This window comes from Schistocerca piceifrons, chromosome 5 (genome assembly GCF_021461385.2).
Source record: "Schistocerca piceifrons isolate TAMUIC-IGC-003096 chromosome 5, iqSchPice1.1, whole genome shotgun sequence".
Lineage (NCBI taxonomy): Eukaryota > Metazoa > Arthropoda > Insecta > Orthoptera > Acrididae > Schistocerca > Schistocerca piceifrons.
Window position 1 is genome coordinate 278,918,894 of NC_060142.1, and position 21,377 is coordinate 278,940,270.

Sequence of the window (21,377 nt, forward strand, 5' to 3'; positions counted from 1 at the left end):
GCACAGTCAAATACTGTATTGCTTCTTCGATTTAGCCGCAAGGAAAGACTGCATTACTAGAAGTATTGTATACTTGCGTTCACAATCCTCATCAAGGTATCTGTAAGTTGTAATAAAACAGACAAAGGACTCACACTAATTTGTTGTGTAGTGGTTTCAGAAATATACAATGGCACAGGCGTTCAAAGTGACATACCTCACCAGCATTGAGAACACGTCACAACATTATCGCTCGGTGGTTGTGGTCTACACTAGGAGAGATGCGATATGATATATACATGATGATATCATTTAATAAATGTTAAACTTCTCTGAAAGTGGAGAACTAACATAGCTGGAGGAGGGTTTGGAGATGAAACAGCCATGATCTGTTAAGGAATGATTTTGGCGTTCACCTGAATTGCTTCAGTGGAAGCATGAAAAGGTGTATCGGGTGTACAAGTAAACTTGTGGTAATACTCCACATACTGGTGAAGTTAAATGACTTGAATACATTAGCAGCAAAAGTATGTAAATTTACTGTGCCTGAATTATATTTAAGATGGGAAATAAAGAAAAGTAACACACAGCACACTACAAAAATTACTGTAGTTTATTATTACAATATTTTGCAACATCATATTGAAGTCATCTGTTGGAAGTAACAACAACAGTTTCCTAGCTGAATACTTCGTTTATTTTTTTGTCTTTTTCTTTTTTTCACTTTCTTTTGTATCTTGTGTTTTCTTAGTCTTCTTCACAGACTTTGTAGTGTTTAATGTTTTTCCTACTTTTGTTTTCTTCTTATGTTTTGTTGAATCATCTTGATGTCTTGACTTCTTTTTTGCTGGTTCATCTTCCTCATCCTGAAAGAAATACAGGTAGTCTTATTCGGCTTTACATGTTTTGGAAAACATCCTACCATTTTCTGGATTCTTATCTTATAGGAGATTAACAAATTTAAATTGAATAATTACAACTAAAAAATAATTATTCAAAATATTTTTTAAATGGACTAAACGAACTAAAAAGTATAAAATAAATTTCCTAGGCCAATACAGATTTCTAAACCTATACAGATAGTCCAGAAAATTTGTGCTTATGAGTTTTTAAGAGCCATGACAACACTTATAGTTCACCCAAGTCACTAACAATTTTATTGTACTGCAAATGCTATTAAATGTTGCATGATTTTCTCAAAGAAGCTAACCTCTATGCTACTTGCTATTAGCTACTGCATGCGCCCCACATTTTTGTTTTAAATTTTGTAACTATTGTCACAGCTATTAAAAATGTGTTATATTAAAAAGTTTTTAACTTAATAATTGTCTTCTGCTTTTTAGTCTTGTGTTTGGAATTTTTCAATCAATTTCAAACATTTTGATGAGATTACAACAGACACATGGTAAATTTCACATTTATTTCAGTTTCTCTTCAAATAAGTCAAACAGTGTATTTCTTCTTTCTATGTATACCTCTCGAAAAGATAATGAAGGTAAACATTAGGGAGAGTCAGGCACATGTGGAGGCTTACCAACAATCATTCTTAACATAAAACACTCACGACTGAAACAGGAGTATGAGGAAATAGCAGTGGTCCATAAGAATACCCTCTGTCACACTCCAGGCAATAATGCAAGTTAATATTGCATTTTTTCCAGTTCTGAGTTATGTTCACAGTTTGAAATCTATAGCTCATCATGAAATTAGTTTGAAATAATTGCAAAATTACTACTGACTAGACAAACAGGCAGACAGAAAAACAAAGTACTCTCCGCCACACAGCAGATATGAAAGTGTAGCTCATCAGGAGTTAGTTTGAAAACAACTCAAAACTTGTACCCAACAGACAAACAAACAACAAAGCAACCTAATAAAAACATGATTATAAAGGGAAGATAGTAACTCAAATGAAGGAAGAATTCACGAGAGGGCTATGAGTAAGCTGACTGATACCATGAGCATTTACTTGAAATAACAATATAACATACCAAACTGAAATTAGAAACCGTATATCCCGTTTATCATGTACCCTCCTTTATATGTCTTACTTGTAGCAAATTTTGTATTGCAACTATCCATAGCTGTAGAATTGAACCATGACAAATCAGACTGCTTCAGCTGTATGATAAATCTTTATTTCTACTCCAAATAGTTTCACCGCATTAGAGCCACATCTTTAGGGATATAGCAGTATGTAAACAAGAGTAAAAATAAGAAAATATGCTGTTCCACATACATGGAACTGTGTAGCAAAAATTATGGACTCATATTAATAATTTAATCTAAACAATAAGCAGTTGATGACCCAACATCCTTTCGTCCCATTAAGATAAAACTGTTTAACTGTCAGGAGATAGGTAGTCCAATTTAAATAAAGCACAATTCAGAAACATTATTTGATGCACAACAACTAAAATAATGATTAAGTGGTAAATCAAAGGTATGTCAAAGATAAAACAAATGATATATCTAGGTGATGAAAGTTACATTCACACTTGCAAGGTAAAATAAATCTTAAAGCATATCTTGTATGAATTTACGATAACTGAGGTTTAGATAAAATGTTGCTTACAAAACGGACTGTCATCTAAATAAAAGGACTGAATAAAGGGAAACATAAAATCTTTTATAGACATACCTAAGGCTTGACATTATCGTGACAACATGAGGTCCACAGTGACTGGCTAAATGTACAGAAGTGAACCAGCACCAAAAAGAAAAACAGGCACATTTGTTTAAGAATGTATGCAATGGAAGGTGACATGGAATAGAATCATTTACAGTGGCAGAGAAAGTTAGGTTGCATCTTTACAAGTAATTTTAATGTGAATGGTAGAAGAACCTAAAATACTATTGTTGATTTATTTTGAAAACAAGGAGGCAACCAGGTATTGCAGAATACAATTATAAAATGAAAGAAATTGTTAGGACTTCAGCAATAAATCTCTGCACCTCCACTGCTAACTTCACATCTTATACTGCCTGTATTTATATGGATTATCGAAGATCCGGTCAACGTACTTTAAGATATCTGCACTGTGTGCCTTCACAGTTTCACGATGAACACTTAACCAGAAATTAAATTACTGCTCTCTTTAAACTTGTATTCCCTATTATGACAATATGATGAGGACATCGAAACAGCTGCTTTTTGCATCGTGGTAGGTGCAGTTCACTGACCCCAGCCTCAATAATTCAATTCAGAGGAAGTTTTGATTATCATGCTTCCTAAAATAACCATCACAGTCTACAAGTACTGTGCTATCATTATCTTGTTTTAAGAGCAAGAAACACTGTATAGCAATTTGGGACACATCTACAGCTATGTGATTACTTTGCTATTCACAATAAAGGGCCTGGCAGAGGGTTCAATGAACCGTCTTCAAGCTGTTTCTCTACCTTTCCACTCTGAGAAGGCACACGGAAGAAACAAGCACTTAAATTTTTCTGTGCGTGCCCTGATTTCCCTTATTTTATCGTGATGATCATTTCTCCCTCTGTAGGTGAGTGCCAACAGAATGTTTTCGCAATCAGAGGAGAAAACTGGTGATTGAAATTTCATGAGAAGATCCCCTATTTCACAACAGAACAAAGCGAGCCGCCCTTCTTTGAACTTTTTCGATGTCATCCATCAGTCCCACCTGATGCGGATCCCACACCGCACAGCAACACTCCAGAATAGGGGGGACAAGCATTTGTAAGCAGTCTCTTTAGTAGACCTGTTGCACCTTCTAAGTGTTCTGATAATGAATCACAGTCTTTGGTTTGCTCTACCCACAACATTATCTATGTGATTGTTCCAATTTAGGTTATTAGTAATTGTAATCCCTAAGTATTTAGTTGAATTTACAGCCTTCAAGATTTGTGTGACTTATCACATAATCGAAATTTAGCGGATTTCTTTTAGTAATCATGTGAATAACTTCAACTGCCACTTTTTGCACTATACAGATACCTTATCTAAATTATTATACAAGTCGTTTTGGTCATCTGATGACTTTACAACACGGTAAATGACAGCATCATCTGCAAACAATCTAAGACGGCTACCGAGATTGTCTCATATGTCGTTAATACAGGTCAGGAACAACAGAGGGTCTATAACACTTCCTAGGGGAACCCGGATATTACTTCTGTTTTACTCTATGACTTTCTGTTTATTATTACGAATTGTGGCCTTTGGCAGGATATCACGAATCCAGTCGCACAATTGAGGCAATATTCCATAGGCATGCAGTTTGGTTAGAAGACGTTGTGAGGAACGGTGTCAAAAGCCTTCTGGAAATCTAAAAAATTGGAATCAATTTGACATTCCCTGTCGATAGCACTCATTACTTCGTGAGTGTAAAGAGCTAGCTGTGTTTCACAAGAACGATTTCTTTCTGAATCTATGTTATGTGTCAATAAATCATTTTCTTCAAGGTAATTCATAATGTTCGAACACAGTACGTTTTCCAAAACCCTACTGCAAATCGACATTAGTGATATGGGCCTGTAATTCAGCGGACTACTCCTATTTCCCTTTTTGGGTATTGGTGTGACTTGAGCAATTTTCCAGGCTTGAGGTATGGAACTTTCAGTTAGCAAGCACTTTCATATAATTGCTAAATATGGAGCTATTATATCAGCATACTCTGAAAGGAACCAGACTGGTATACAATCTGGAGCAGAGGCCTTGCCTTTATTAAGTGATTTAAGCTGCTTTGCTACACCAAGGATATCTATTTCTATGTATCTCATCTTGGCAGTTGTTCTTGATTGAAATTCAGGAATATTTACTTCATCTTCTTTGGTGAAGGAGTTTCGGAAAACCATATTTAATAACTCGGTTTTAGTGGCACTTTTTTTTATTTTATTTTGGTGGTTTTAGGGCGCACAACTACAGTGGTAATTAGCGCCCAGACTAAGCTATGAATGCACTGTGAGGCACAAGGTTAAAACAGCAACTAAAAAGGACAACACTATAAAAGGCGCATTAACAGGCAAGGGATTAAAAGAAAACAGCATAATCAAATGTCATCAGTGACTTCACCGTTGTCGCACAGTGAAGGTATTGACTGCATCTTAACACTGGTGTGCTTATGTATAACCAAAATCTCTTTGGGTTTTCTGCCAGATTCCAAGACAGAGTTTCGTTATGAAAATTATTAAAAGCATCTCGCATTGAAGTAAGCACTATATTTCGAACTTCTGCAATAAAAATATTAAAGATAAGAATAGCTTAAAGTGGATCCACTCTCACATCTGAAATCAGATGATCTGAGACGGTGATATTGCTGTGGCAGAATGTTAACAGTCCATAGTCTAGTTGCAAAAACATCAATTTCCATTAGTAATCATGTGTCAACTCATGCTGTTTCAAATGAGGCTATTAACTGACACTCAAACAAATGGTGCCTATAACCGGTGTATAGGGGCACAAAGAGTTTCTTTGAGGTTAAATTTCACATTACACTGACAAAAGCTGCAAGGAATGAAATACGGGATGCCATGAGGGAACTGTAATTGTATATTCACACAGGTGCATACTGGAGGGGAGTTATATTCAATACCCACAAACTGGTGAATCTAACTCTGGTGTGGTACTGACTGGCTCAAACACTTAGTTTCATAGTAGGATCATTATCAATGTGAATGTTTTTGGTGACCAGACACACTCTGTCTCTCTCTATATATATTTTTTTCAATTTGATACTGTCAACAGTTCATACAGATGAGGATATTTCTTACTTAGGCACTGTGGTCACTAGACACCACTAAAATATGATCATTGCAATTTTACAGAGATGATAATCAAGAGTTAATTGCAAAGACAGAAAAACTGACAACCTAAATTCCATTTTTTATTTTAGAATTTGAACTGCTGGAATATGAAAATGGGAGTACTGAAACTATCATGCTCTGTCACCTGGTCTTGGTCTTCTAGCTCAGAATGCCATGGCCAATCACATTTCATTTCTTTCATCAGTTAAGGTAAAACTGAAATAAATTTCCACATGAAATCCATTGCGAAGCTTAATTCTACAATAAAAGAATAATGTCAAACATTAGCAGTTTATGTTAACTGACAACTAGAACATACAGAAGATCAGCTAACAGAACACGCATCACATGGGGAAGGAAGAAAATCTGAGGACCAAGTTTCACAAAGTGAACAACAACAGAAGGTCATTATCGGACTAGTAAAGGAGGGAAATTATAGAAAATAGGTGCAGTTATAAAATTAATAAGGAACAATACAAAAACAGAAAACAAAATACTGAGGAAAAAAATGTGTAAAGATGAGGAATGAAATGAAAACCAGAGCTGTAGATCCCAGAATGCTGATGTGTAGTTGTTGGCCTGCTACTGAAATCAGCATCTCTGTGTTACATTTGTGTCACTGCCCTATTTCTAAAAATGACACCCACTCTCAGCACTGCACCTGTTTACGGTAACTGCACTATGAATTTATAGAGATTTTTAATGTTAATCAAATATTGTATAGGAAACATCTGTCTCTATTAGTGTAAAATTTTAATAACAAAATACCTGCAAAGTAGTCTCTATAGTCAAATTTAAATAAAAAATATGTATAGCTTACATTATGCTTTTCTGATTCCCCCAATTCTTGCATCCATCCAGACAAATATTCATCTTCTGCTGCTTCTACATCACTGTCACTGTCTTCATTTTCATCATCTGAATTAACCTTTACTTTAGGCTTAATTGCACCTTTGGACACCTTCTTTGTATCAACCTTCTCTGTCTCTGAATCTGCATCTTCACCTTCTTCTTCATCATCATCCAGTTCTCCCTGTATCACAATTAAAGATAAGTTAGCTATGACTGTTCTAACACAAGGAACAATACAACCCCAAAAATTTTCTTAAAAATTGAGATGGGGTACTTACTCAATAAGTTTACCTATTATGGTTACTGAATAACTTTGTAACTGTATATTAAATGAAATATAGCTAAGAACACTCAAAAAATATTTTTTTCATGAACTAGTTTATTATTCTTTTCAGGCTCATTTTGATATGAGGAATGCAGAAATTTACATATTCATACTTGTAGTATCATGCTTCAGATGAAGCATGCAGAAATTCTTACTGGTAGTAGCATACTACAAGTAACCCGAAGCGCCAAAGAAACTGGTTCAAATACAGACATATGTAAACAGGCTGAAAGGTGCTGGGGTTGACAACACCTACATAAGACAACAAGCAGTTGTTGGATTGGTTACTGCTGCTACAATGGCACGTTATCAAGATTTAAGTGAGTCTGAAAGGTGGTATTATAGTTGGCGCATGAACGATGGGACACAGCATCTCCGAGGTAGCGATGAGGTGGGGATTTTCTCGTATGACCATTTCACAAGTGTACTGTGAATATCAGGAATCCGGTAAAACACCAAATCTCTGACATCGCTGTGGCCGGTAAAAGATCCTGCAAGAACAGGACCAATGATGACTGAAGAGAATTGTTCAATATGACAGAAGTGCAACCCTTCCGCAAATTGCTGCAGATTTCAATGCTTGAGCATCAACAAGTGTCAGCATGCAAATCATTCAAGAGCCAAAGGCCCAATCATGTACCCTTCATGACTGCACGACACAAAGCTTTACACCTCACATGGGCCCATCAATACCGACATCGGACTGTCGATGACTGGAAACATGTTGCTTGGTCGGACAACTCTCATTTCAAATTGTATCAAGCGGGTGGATGTGCACGGGTATGGAGAAACCTCGGGAATCCATGGACCCTGGATGTCAGCAGGGGATTGTTCAAGTTGGCGGAGGCTCTGTAATTATGTGGAGCACATGGAGTGATATGGGACCCCTGATACGATTAGAGATGACTGTGACAGGTGACACGTACATAAACATTCTGTCTGATCACCTGCATCCATTCATGTCCACTGTGCATTCCGATGCACCTGGGCAATTCCAGCAGGACAATGCAACTCTCAACACGTCCAGAACTGCTACAGAGTGGCTCCAGGAACACACTTCTGAGTTTAAATACTTCTGCTGGCCACCAGACTCCTGAGACATGAACATTATTGAGCAATGTTGTATGCCTTGCTATGTGCTGTTCAGAAGAGATCTCCATCCCCTCATAGGGATTTATGGACAGCCCTCCAAGATTCATGGTGCCAATTCCCTCCAGCACTACTTCAAACATTAGTTGAGTCCGTGCAACGCCATGTTGCGGCACTTCTGCGTGCTTGCAGGGGCTCTACACATCATTAGGCAGGTGTACCAGTTTCTTTGGCTACTCAGTGTATGTGTACATAAATTTCTGCGTACCTCAGCTGAAGATGAGTGTATAAAAACTCAAAATCATATCATTTAGCAGACAAATTTGCATAATCCTGAGTTTATGATAGAAATAAAATATTACATATTAATTTTTTGTTGACTGAATAAGGTCCACCAAAAACAACAACACTGAAAATTGCAGTTCAGATCTGTTAATGACAGATATTGAGAACATAGACAGTGAAGGTGTACCTCAGATTCAACCTCGCTGGCAGAGTCCTCAGAGTTGGCTTCTTTCTTCACAATGACTTCTCCACTAGGTAGTACAACCACTCTTGCTCCTGGGATTGTGCTCAGCTCATCCTCCACAGCCACTGCAGCCTTGGGCCTTCGTGGCTTCTCCACCGGAACCTTCACGCTATTGGCAGATTCTGCACCACAAGAAATATAATGTGTCACAATTACAATAACACGAAGGGGAAACAGTGTTCATAAACATAGTGTTTTGGTACAGGGAAGAATGATAAAACCACAAACACAATTAACAATACATCCTGTTTCAAATTTCTTAGGAACTGCAACTGGTTGCAAAACACAACAAAGGTGGAAGAACATTTGCCTGTAACACTGTCACAAATTTCAGTTTTCTTGTGTGAGTCATCAATGTTAAGCTTAAATGATTATTGTATTCACAGTTCCTGCAACATTTGCATTTAGATAAAGAGTGATATGTGACTTAAAACTTATAGTAAAATTACTTTTACTTACGTAAAAATTTTTAGTGTTAACTTGTTTGAACATTTATTTTTACTGTGGTTTCCAAAACAATGGGGACTATGATTCAGTTTCTTGAGAAATATTCCCATTTATTACCAGTAATGATTTGTGGGAAATATGATGGAAGGAAGATTTGAGTTAAACATGCCACCACTGAGAACGTTACCGGAGACAGAGCCCAAGCTCAGACTGGTCTAGAATGTGAAATGCAATCAGCAGTATTCGGATGTACAGAAAACATAAATCTAGATTGCCATTAAGAGTCTGAATCCTGCTCCTCCTGAATGTAAGTCCATGACCTTACCCTCTGCTTCAAACTGTTGGTTTGTTAGTGGTAGGCTGTCAACTACTCTAGACCAAGTGCTAATGCAGAATTTCTCTGTAACACTATGAGATACCAGATTGAATAGTTTGATGTAAAGGGTCTGGAGGCCATCAATGCATTGCATCAGTATCCAGCAATGAATACACTGAGTGTTTGTTAGGCAAATTATTACCAGGGTTGCAATGAGTTTCCCCAAGTGAAATTTCCTGATTTTTCCCCGATTTCCATGCAAGTTTTAGCATTTTTACCTGACAAATTTGAGCTCTTAAGGGTAAGTAAAGACATAAGTTGACAAAGAAATGTAAGGACTTCTGTATTTCTCCCCCGCGTGAGCATAAATCTGAAGTAGTAACATCAACATCTTTTGTAATGAACTGTTTTTAGATGGGAAAAGCAGGCCAAATGGTATACATGTTTCATTAAGACCACTGATGTTATTTTATTTCAATACAACAAAACACATTTGGTGACAAAAATATACAGTTCCTTGGAGTCGCAAGGCAGATTTAAAATACCTTCACTGATTTCATAAATAACCTCAGAAAAATGTAGACCTCTTGAAAGAACTATATGAGGTGGGGACAGTTGTGTAAACCAACAAACACTATAGGTGACCACCAATAAAATGTTAGTTCTACTATGTTCGTTATTGTCGGTGATTACCCACTGTGTTATTTATACTATTCTACAGCTATTTTGTAATTTTCCTTTCGAGATATATATGAGTACATAGCGTAGAAACCACCAGCAACTGCCACAATTTTCTTCTCCTTATCGACCATACATCCCAATACATAAAATTCTTTCAATATGCCAAAATGTACTAGAATAAATAAAATGTCTATGAAATGCCACACTGTACAATGTGCTTGCAGTGAGACAGTCACAATTGCTGAAATCAGTCACCCGCGGCCTTTGGCCTCCCGAGGAGCACTGCAGTCCTAGGTCCACAGATAAACCACGAAAATCCGATGCATTATACCTCACACAAACAGATCCAGACTGCAGGTAGATCAGTGAGACTAGATCCAATGGGCAAGGCTTGCACATTAGTGGGATACAATGGGCTTCAGACTGGCATGCCTGATCCGTTAGAGATACCCGCAGATATGGCCTGTGGTTTTGGCCCGTTGTGGAAGTCACCCGTTTTGCCAGTTATTCACGTGTCACAGACAGTATGTTGATGAAATGAGGCTGCAGTGATAAATTCGTGCAACAGATAACTTGTTCAAATACTCTGAGAATCAATAATAATGAGGATAGGTAGCAACTCACCATAAAAATGGTTGCTGAGCCGCAGACAGGCACATAAAGAAAGACAATCACGCTCTCACAACTAAATTTTCAGCCATAGCTTTTGTCAGAAAACTAGAGCACACGCACATTCACACAATTATGCAGACACACATGACTGTCATCTCCAGCCGCTGCATCTACATTCTCTGAGAATCAGATCCACACAAACCACTCCTCATGCCTCCCTGCCTCTCATTGGCAGCTGCTAGGCTAGCAGCAAGACGTGGCGGCAGCACTGACTGCAAGCTGAGGGGAGTGGTAGGAAGGGGAGAAGCAGTAAGAATGAGTGAGTAGGGAAGCGGCACCCAGCCAGCGACAATGCAAGACTTTTTTTTGTTTAATTTCCCTGATTTCCAGAACTTGCAGCAAACCGGATTACTGAATTACATGGCCAATATATTGCAGTCTCCTCTTACTCCCAACACAATTACTGCTTCTATTTCCCGTACTTTGGCTGTTAGAACTGCAGTCTGGTTTCTGCACAAGTTGTACACAATCTTTCAATCCCTGCATTTTATCCCTCCCTCCTTCCAAAACTGTATAGAATGTTTTCCAGCCAAAACTGTCAAAGGCTTTCTCTAAATCTACAAATGCCATAATCACGAGTCTGACTTTCTTCAACCTATCTTCTAAGGTAAGTCATAGGGTCAGTATTGCCTCACGTTTCTCTGATATTTCCTGATGTCGCCTGCCTGTGTAAATAATGTATAAGATAACCCTGAATATAAGACACCCTTCCTTTTTCTTAAAAAAAGGAGAAGAGGTCTCCTTGTGAAAATTTTAATTTAACATTCTGACTAATCACAATTACAAACTGTTTACTGCCATTACATATCTGCATTACCATGTACTATTTTAAACTTACGTTTTGACAATATAAGAAGAAACAAAATAAAAAGAAATGGTTTGAATTAAATTTTATTTTCATTACCATTCCCCCCCCCCCCCCCCTCCCATTACTATGTCTGACATCTGTGGTATCACTACTTTTAATCACCACCATCACCCTAATAACACAGTTGTGAAATCTATAACTTCGTTTTTACAAATATTTCACTGTTTCTTCTGAATATGTTGCTATATCTGAGGTTGTGGTTACATTTTAATCTGAGAACGCAGCTGTTTTTTGCTGAATACATATCAGATTTCGTTTCTGTACTGATGTGAGAATGTTACAATGTTTATGCTTTCAAACATATCATCTGTCGGCTACTCTCCCACTGGCTGTGCAGAACCAACAGTTGACACACCCTCTTGTATTCCCATTATACTTCATTGCGAGCATCGACAACATTGTTGCAGGAAACATGTCAGTACGCCACTCACTCATATCCATACTTTCGCTCTCTGCTGCAGAAATGTATACCATTGCTGAGTATTTGTCAAATTTTAAAGTCAATTCAAATGGACTTGGGCAAATCGCTGCAGTACATGTTCCATAGTTGGAAGCAAGACGTAATTTGCTGCCCATTCACTACTCCTCTCCCCCCACTTATCCTAGTTCTCAGCCAACCTGGTACTGCTGCTCCCCCTTCCAAACCCTCCCTCCAGCCCTTCAGTAATGCTGTGCTGAGCAGCTGTGAAACACAGACTGCAATATCTTCTAGGTCACATGTAACAACACCAACAAATATATAATCACAATATAAAATTCTCAGACTTTTGCTGATCCCATGGTCTACTGATGTCTGTTGGTACTATCTTCACAAAGGGTCTTGCCACTGCAATTTATTCGTATGATAACAATTATCATAGTCACAAGAATAATATGTTTTGACAATATAATGAAACTGGATAGACAAAACATTTACTCACCAAGCAGCAGCTTTCGAGCCAGTGGCTTCTTCTTCTGACAGAAGGGTTGAAGGGGAAGGGGTGAAGGAAAAGGACTGGAGAGGTTTAGGAAAAGAAGTAAGAGTTCATAAATGTCTCCCAGAACCCCTGCTCAGAGAAGACTTACCGGACAGGATGAAAAGGAAAGACTGATTTATTGGGGGCTGCACTAGATGAGATCTGAAATCTGACAGCTTAAACATGGAAGACAGCGTAATATGTAAGACAGAGGTTACTGCTAAAACATCATATATGAGCTAATAAGTTAGTTTAATATGTTTTATTTTGTTTTTTAAACATTTAAGTCTGGATTAATTTTCTTTCTTGTTTCATTTGAATGTCATCATCTTGTTCTAAAGCTGAGTGAAAAGTGATAAGGATTTTAGGTGGTACTCTAATATGTGAACAGCAATCAAATTTTTCATTTACAACCCACCTGGTAAATTACTGCAGTATCTCACAATCAAATAAAATACTGAATTGGATTCAGGACCAAGTAATGTTTTTTGAAGGGCAACATTTTCACCTTTTAGTGTTAACTTTACTTAACAAGCACCAAAAATGTTTGTATATGATATCTACATGTGTGTGAGAACTTTCATTGCAAATCTGTTCAAATACAACAAAAGTTTGTAAGATTTTTTTTTTTTTTTTTTTTTTTTTTTTTTTTTTTTTTTTTTTGGAGAGGGGGAGGGGGGGGGGGGGAAGGAGACCAGACAGCGAGGTCATTGGTCTCATCAGATTAGGGAAGGATGGGGAAGGAAGTCGGCCGTGCCCTTTCAGAGGAACCATCCCGGCATTGGCCTGGAGTGATTTAGGGAAATCACGGAAAACCTAAATCAGGATGGCCGGACGCAGGATTGAACCGTCGTCCTCCCGAATACGAGTCCAGTGTCTAATCACTGTGCCACCTCGCTCGGTGTAAGATAATTGCATTAAATTTTATGTCCTCCAGTGTTTCACAGAATTCTCAAATTTTAGCAAGAAAATATATTGCTGTGATGGCTTGATGACAGTTTCTCATGTATCCCTTGAACTAATGCTGTGCGAGTCAAATGTCAAGTGACTGTTCAAGCAAGGTCGATACTGTATCGAGCACTTTGGCATATCAGGAAATCTCGAAATTGTTCGACAGCAAGTATTGCTTATCCTATCTGCCCTTCCATATTCTTTAAAATAAATCTGCATGTGACCTCAACAGCCCATGCTTCATCAGTAAATAATGTAAGATGACACCTACACCAATCTACTACACAATGTAAAAATGTTGACCTCAGCAGCAATAGTTTAATATGTAAATATAAGATGACCCCATAGTTTTCAAATGGCAAATTTGGTTAGAAAACCTCATCTTGCAATTGAGTAAATACAACAGTTACACCTGTCAGTGGATGTGTAATAGTTATGACTGTCAGCGGCTGCCTTCTTTGAAATTGGAATTATTACTTTCTTCGTGTAGTCCGAGCGTATTTCGCCTGTTTGGTCTATAGCTTGCATAACAGGTGGAATAATTTTCTCACAAGTGGCTCTTCCAACGACTTCAGTAACTCAGAGGGAATGTCGTCAACTAAATGCCCCGGCCTTGACTTGGGTCTTTCAGTGCTCCATTACAGTATCATTTTTGTCTACTTTCTCATCTATTTCCGTGACACTGTCTTCATGTCTGTTCATTTTGTATAATACTTTCAACTTTCTGCCTTACCTTCTTCAGTTAATAATGTCGTGATCTGAACTATTGAAATTTGTATAGCTGCTTCTATGTCCTCCACAGATTTCTTTAATTTTCCCCTAGTCATCCATGCTTCTTTAACATTGCATTTTTTTTTTCTCTAGCCATTCCCGCTTTGACATTTTGCACTTCCTATCAGTTTCATTATTCAGACTTCTCTTTTCCATTTGGCCCGCACAATTTTCTGCATTTTTATACTTTGCTCTTTGGCACTTTAATTCAATATCTTGTGCGTTATTCAAGATTTTTTTACTGGGCCTCATCTTTTGCCTTTCCCCTTTCATTCCTTTTCATCAGTCCATGTCCTCCTACCATTTTTCCCTCTCTTCCGTCATCCAACTCCAGTCCCTCATCACCATTAAATTTTCATTTCCCTTAAAAATCTGAATTATTTATTGTATCTCATCATATATTCAGCAAGCTCATCATCACATGTGGACTTAGTAGGCATACAAACTTGAAATCTTGCACTGGGTATTGGTTTTCTGTCTACCTTTCCTATGATAATGTATTCACTATAGTGTTCATGCTCACTCACATTCTTATTTTCATATTAATTGTAAGACATACTCCTGAACTGCCGCTGAGCAGAAATCGTGGTTCTTCCTGCCACCTCAGTTCAATGATTCTCACTACATCTAACTTCAAACTGTCCATTTCTCTTTTTAAAATCTCTAACTTTCCTATCTGATTAAGGTACTTAAAATTCAATATTTTTTTTCTTCCAATGGCAACAGGCTCTGAAGTAGTTGCCACCTAGAGAAGGAGGGACAGGACAATCTTATCTCTGGAAAATTTTACTCAAGAGAATGCTATCGGCATGAAGCCAACTCCTTGCTTTTAGCTGTCCACAGTGCCAACATAGCAAGCCATGTTGGTTAATGGAAACCAATGTTGCCATGGTAGCTATACATGATACTTCCCCCTTTCTTGATGGAGAGTGCTGTAAACTTCCAGGTGACATCTCAATCATACGGCTGCAACAGCAGCACAAAAATTGCCCTATTCAATGTATTTTCAACCTAGAATTTCATGTCAGATGTACAAAAAAGGTAGATCACTGATTTTTTTTTCACACAGGTCTGCTAATCTGTTGCAAAAAATACTGTAGTCCCATTTTCAAACAGGCTAGTGACCACTGTATTTTCTTGAACATGTCACTCAACTGATTTTCGGTACCATACACAGGCAGGGCATTTGCAAACTGTGTTTGAATAATTTTCTTGTCACATCAAAATTAACATTTCTTGCAGGTGAAAGGTCTACTTTATGCTTATCGTAGCAAATGTTTCTCATAATTTGGACTTACCTGACATTATCTGTGAAATCACCATTACCTCAGAGATCAGGATTCAATTTTAAGACACTGATATTAAAATTATACTACACATGCTGCTGTCAGCGAGAAATCAATTTGAGCTTTTACCAAATATAATATCCTTCACTAGCATACATCTTGTTTCAAAGCTTTTGTGTATAACATTTGTTACTTACTCATTGTGACATAAAATGGAACCCTCAAGGATTTACTAGTTTTGAGGCTCAGATGCCTGATATTGTGCCAACCACCAGGAAACCTTGTCTTCAGTTCTTCTATGACAGACATAATATTTTCTGTAAGCTGCTCTGGTGAGTGATGACTGTGACCAATCTATAACATTAAAAATTGGTTGTTCATAGAGTCACTTATACATGTATTTGCATTCTTCAACAACTACGTCTGGTATTTGTACCAGTTTATTGTGGTGAAACACAATCAAAATTAACCCTTTGATTCAGTTACAGTGATAATTAATACAAAAAATGTCAAACACTAATAGGAAAGAGCAACACGAGATCTCATAAATGTTCATTAAAATAACTATTCACGGCAAAAAATTTACACTTGCTAAAATTATGTGAAAAGGTGGTCATGATAATGACGTATTAAGTTAGATCCAATGTCGACCAAGTGTTTATAGGAAGGAAATCTTAACATACATGGCTGCAGTAGTAAATTATTTTACTAAAAGAATTTTTTGTTCATTTATCAGCAATATACTTTCATGTACTTCCAATGACCACTCATTAAAAATCTGTTCTTATGACAATTTCCAAAGAGAAATACACTCAAGCACTTTTTCAATATTTCCAATATGCTAAAACACTCCTGGCAGAAGTATTTAAAAGAGATGAAATGACAGACGACAGTACTGCATGAGTGATAGATCCCAGTCATCAACCTATCACATCATGTAGACACCTGGGTAGGGCAACACACATCTCTAAACTGCTATTAGCAGGTTCAGTCACAGTGTCTTCTGGAATCATAGCTTAACAGATTAGTAAAATATAGAAAACATGAAAATACATGAAGAGAAAAAAAACAGTAATCTTTCATTTGAGGCAAAGAAAAAAAAAATCACCTTAACTTTGGCATAAAAAATAGTATTTTGAAATACAAAGCTGAAATGCATGAATAAGGAAAAGGTATGAGTGATCTCTGATTTTAGACCACAGCACGAGTGGGAAAGGATACAAGCACAAAACAGCACCTACTGTGCGAACTTACAGGTATTTAAGAATATTTTAGGTACAAGAACAAGGACGTTCAGATTACTCTATTCCCTAGTAAAGCCAGTTGTTACATATAGGGTTTAAAATGTGGACAATGACAGAAGAAGATAGAAACAACCTAAGGGCACCTGAAGGAAAAATTATCTGAAAATTTTATGGTCCTGTGTGAGAACCAGAGGGTTCAAGAGTAAGAAACAATCATTAAACACAACAGTTTATATAAGCGGAAAATACAGAACAAATTGTTAAACCTCAAAGAATATGCTGCTTATGTCTTGTGGAGAAAACAGCAAGTGACAGGAAACCCAAACAAGTAATAAAAGGCAGATTTTAGTCCAAAAGAAGATAGGGCCAACCAAGAGCTAGAGGGCTGGACAATGTGTTCGCTGACTTTAACAAGATGGAGGTCAGAAGTGGAAGAGAAAAAAAGAGACCAGAGGTGTATGGAGCCAGATTACTGAGGAGGCCAAGACACATCAGATCTGCAATGCCTAAGAAGTGTGGTATTATAAAAGGTCTGATATTGTTAACTGTAAAAATAACGACTACTTTCTTGGAGAATTGTCTGATGGAAGGACAATATTTATCACAATATTGTTGAGTTATGAGGATGAGAAATCAGTAGACATATGTAAGAGATGGCAAATTATTAGGATTCCTCTCTCTCTCTCACTTTACCAACAGATGATGGTGATTTAACAGACAGAGCAATATCAGAGGCCTAAAACATAAAATTGCTGCAGAACTGAATATTAGGTATAACTCCACCCACTATATCATCTACAATGTGTTTCAGTACCACAACGTTTATGTCAATGTAAAATATTTCCCAATTGAGACAACTTTCTTTGAATGTCTATGACACCCTATGACATTTTTATAATACTGAAGGGGACAATTGCATAAACAATGATGTTATCATTGATAAGTTATCAGGGATGAGGGGTACATACATTAATTGATTGTACACAGGGAGACAAAACAAGTGATCCTACTGGTTTCTCCCACTGTCATTCTATAGATCTTTGTTAGAGACTATTTTTTCAGGGATTAATAACCAGAATATTGTGTGTCTTTTGACCTCCACTGTTCACCATTCAAAGAGTAAACATTTTGGAATTTCATCCCCATCACCACATGGTCTATACTTAGGGGCTTTTTCCCCTATACCCATTGCATGCATGGGTACATTATTTCTGGACTGAGACCCAAAGAAGATACTAGGAGTGGTAATACTAATCACTACTGAAAAACAGAAAATTCTGCACAATTCTCTGCACTGCGAAAGTAATGGGATTCCTTCTTTCGAGGCAGAATAGGTGTAATCCTGCAACATTATACACAACAGTTGATTCGCAGTAAACAGCAAGTCACATAGTGAATTTCTGTACAACAATTTGAAGCCTACAGTTACATCACAATATCACCACTTGTTCAGTACCGGTGCACTATTGCAGCATGCTAATGTGAGGCCACACATAGCCCTATTAACAAAACAAAAAAAATAAGGAATCTTTTGTTTTAGATGTCTAACACATCCTGCATATTTGCCTGTTGTAGCAGAATGAAGGTACCATGTGTTTCGGGCCATCAAGGAAGCTCTAGGTGGCAAGAAGTTTTGAAGTGATGATGATCCCTTCCCCCAAATGTAATTATCGCTGGTGCTTTTACACTGTGTAATGGAGACCATGGTGAAAAGTGAGAAAGTATTTCCTTTAGTCATCCCAGGATGAGCTTCGTGAGCTAATACTGCTCATTTGCATAACTTTTTCACACCAAGAAATGATCTGCTATGAGACACTTTGAGTAACGAGAGAGGTTATGTACCTTGGGGGAAGAATAAGAGATTGTTGCACAACTCTTAACGCTGAAATTCAAGATGCTAATTAAAAGGTCAACAAAACCCCTTCATCATACTTCCACAAAACACTTACCTGGCATGGTGACTATATTACCATGTACATTTTTGCAGAATACAACCCATTTTTCTGGAGAACTGTTAATAAATTACATTCTAATGTGAAGGAATATAATGAAATAGAACACAGTGTATTTTGTATATCATCAAGTTTTTTTCTATAATTATTTTGAATACATTTTATTTAGAAAGCATGTCCCACATTTTTGTTAAGAATTTTTTAATAAAATGGAAATTGGGAATATTTGCAAAACCTTTACAGCATACCTTGACTAAAGTTGAATCCCCATGAGGTGTAACTGTTAGCGCTGTTTTGGACAATGCTTTTTCAATAGCTTTCTTCAAGTTTTTTGACTGTAGGTTAACTGGTGTGGGTAACCTGTAAGATCAAACCATGAAAATTGTAAATACAGTATATGGCGTATGGTAGCAACACACAGAGAGCATACATGATACTAAACATGTTTAAAATTAAAGTTGCACATCAATTTTCTACTGAGATCAGTAATAATGTATAGACAACAAAAAGAAAACACAACATTAGCAGTTGTGCTCCTGGCAAGGAAAGATTTAAACAAATATCCATAATGTTTATCCAAAATTATAACAGATACTGCTTTTGGAAGAGTGAGTCCAGTGTGAAAAGCAATTTGTTTCTCATATACACTGCAGGGTCTTCCGAGTTCCTTTAACCTGATGTATAAATGAAACAGAACTGTCATCTGCCTAGTATTTCAGAATAAAACAACTTTTGGTTTTTTTCTAGTGAAGAAACTTCACTAGGCTTCAATAGGTAAGAAAAATTATGTTACAATACACTCCTAAATGAGATTTTCACTAAGCAGCGGAGTGTGCGCTGATATGAACCTTCCTGGCAGATTAAAACTGTGTGCCCGACCGAGACTTGAACTCGAGACCTTTGCCTTTCGCGGGCAAGTGCTCTACCATCTGAGCTACCGAAGCACGACTCATGCCCAGTCTCACAGCTTTACTTCTGCCAGACCGGGCGTGAGTCGTGCTTCGGTAGCTCAGATGGTAGAGCACTTGCCCGCGAAAGGCAAAGGTCCCGAGTTCGAGTCTCGGTCGGGTACACAGTTTTAATCTGCCAGGAAGGTTCATACCTTACAATACACTGTTTTTACATTTACAAAAATTTCCATGCTGAATAAATAATGCTTTCAATGACTGGTGGAGACTGATAATTATAAACAACACTAAATGTCAATCCAAATCCATTTATACAGATTTAAATGTCCCCCCCCCCCAATAAAATCTGTGCACATAATTGTAAATCTGTGTTTACAAATCCTCCACATCAATTTCAAGCAGGAGTGATATATCTCATACTAAAGCATAATGCATTAGGCCTGGAGAGCAAGGAGGCAGAGCAATGTAATTGGCTTTATAAGCAATTAATATCAGTAGGCTTAGATGAAGTATCAATGCACAGAGATTATACAAGACTCCTTTACAAATACAATAAATGAATCCTTCACATCAGGGACATTTCCAGAGTAGTTAAAACAGGCAAGAGTTGTCCCCTTTTTTAAGAAAGGTGAAGCTGAAAACACAGAAAATTACTGGCCCATTTCCCTGCTGTCACCATTCTCAAATATAATAGAAGCAATTATGAAAGGCAGATTCATGAATTAACTGAATAAAAACAATCTTTTAAGCTAATCACAGTTTGGTTTCCGAAATGGCAAAAATACGGAGTCAGCCATAGTAGAATTCACAAATGTTGTACTTGATGCTCTTGACAAAGATGAGTGTGTCACAGGCATATTTTTGGATCTTTCTAAGGCATCTGATACAATCAATCACAAACTTCTGTTAAAAAATTAGAAGCATTAGGAATAAGAGGGGCAGCTAATGCATGGTTTCGATCATACCTAGCAGGTAGGGTACAAAGAGTAGAGATAACACATATTACAAATAGGTCTAAACATTTAGTAAAACACTTCTCAGAACCAAAATACATCAATATAGGGGTTCCGCAAGGTAGCATATTAGGACCAATACTATTCCTGATATACATCAATGACTTTCCCAGTAGTGTTACTCATGGTGAAAGAATTATCTTCGTTGAAGACAGCAATATTACAGTCACTGAGAAAACAAGAGAACTCCTTGCAGAGAAAGCAAATGACACTCTCAAGGAAGTTTACGATTGGTCAATAAGCAATAAAGTGACATTGAACATAAAGAAAACTAATACCATGAATTTCAGCTCGAAGAGGGAAAATGAAAATGTTAAATTAAATGTACATGGCACCTCTATAGACTGTGTAACAAATGCAAAATTTCTAGGAATGAATATTGATCCTCAGTTGAAGTGGTGTGAACACACAAAGGTACTTGAAAACAGAATGTCATCAGCATGTTATGCCTTAGAATTCCATCATCAGTGTGTAACATGTAGTGTCTTTTAATTACATACTATTCATATGTACACTCAATTCTTAGCTGTGGCATTCTGTTTTGGGGAACAAATGCTCAAAACATTAACACAATTTTCAAACTCCAGAAAAAAGCCATAAGAATAATAACAAAAAAATAGTAGTCAAGCTCAATGTAAAGACCTGTTGAAAACCCTGGGGATTTTAACTGCTCTGTATGAATACATTTACCAGTCAGTTGTACACATAAAAAATAACATTGGTAATTATTGCACAAACGACTATGTCCATGAACATGGAACAAGAGCTAGAC

At 37.2% G+C, this 21,377-nt stretch overlaps 1 protein-coding gene across 1 annotated transcript in view; it reads right to left on the reverse strand.

Moving 5' to 3' along the window:
• Positions 1-596: 596 nt before the first annotated feature.
• LOC124797856 (ribosomal L1 domain-containing protein 1-like) overlaps positions 597-21,377 on the reverse strand; it is a 58,954-nt gene continuing 38,173 nt past the window's right edge. Inside the window, exons 6-10 of the mRNA XM_047260926.1 lie at positions 18,933-19,044; positions 15,686-15,842; positions 8,484-8,662; positions 6,566-6,778; positions 597-845 (exon numbers count right to left, since the gene is read on the reverse strand). Of these exons, the coding sequence (XP_047116882.1) occupies positions 675-845; positions 6,566-6,778; positions 8,484-8,662; positions 15,686-15,842; positions 18,933-19,044 (832 nt within the window). The 3' untranslated portion in view covers positions 597-674. The remainder of the gene's footprint in view (positions 846-6,565; positions 6,779-8,483; positions 8,663-15,685; positions 15,843-18,932; positions 19,045-21,377) is intronic.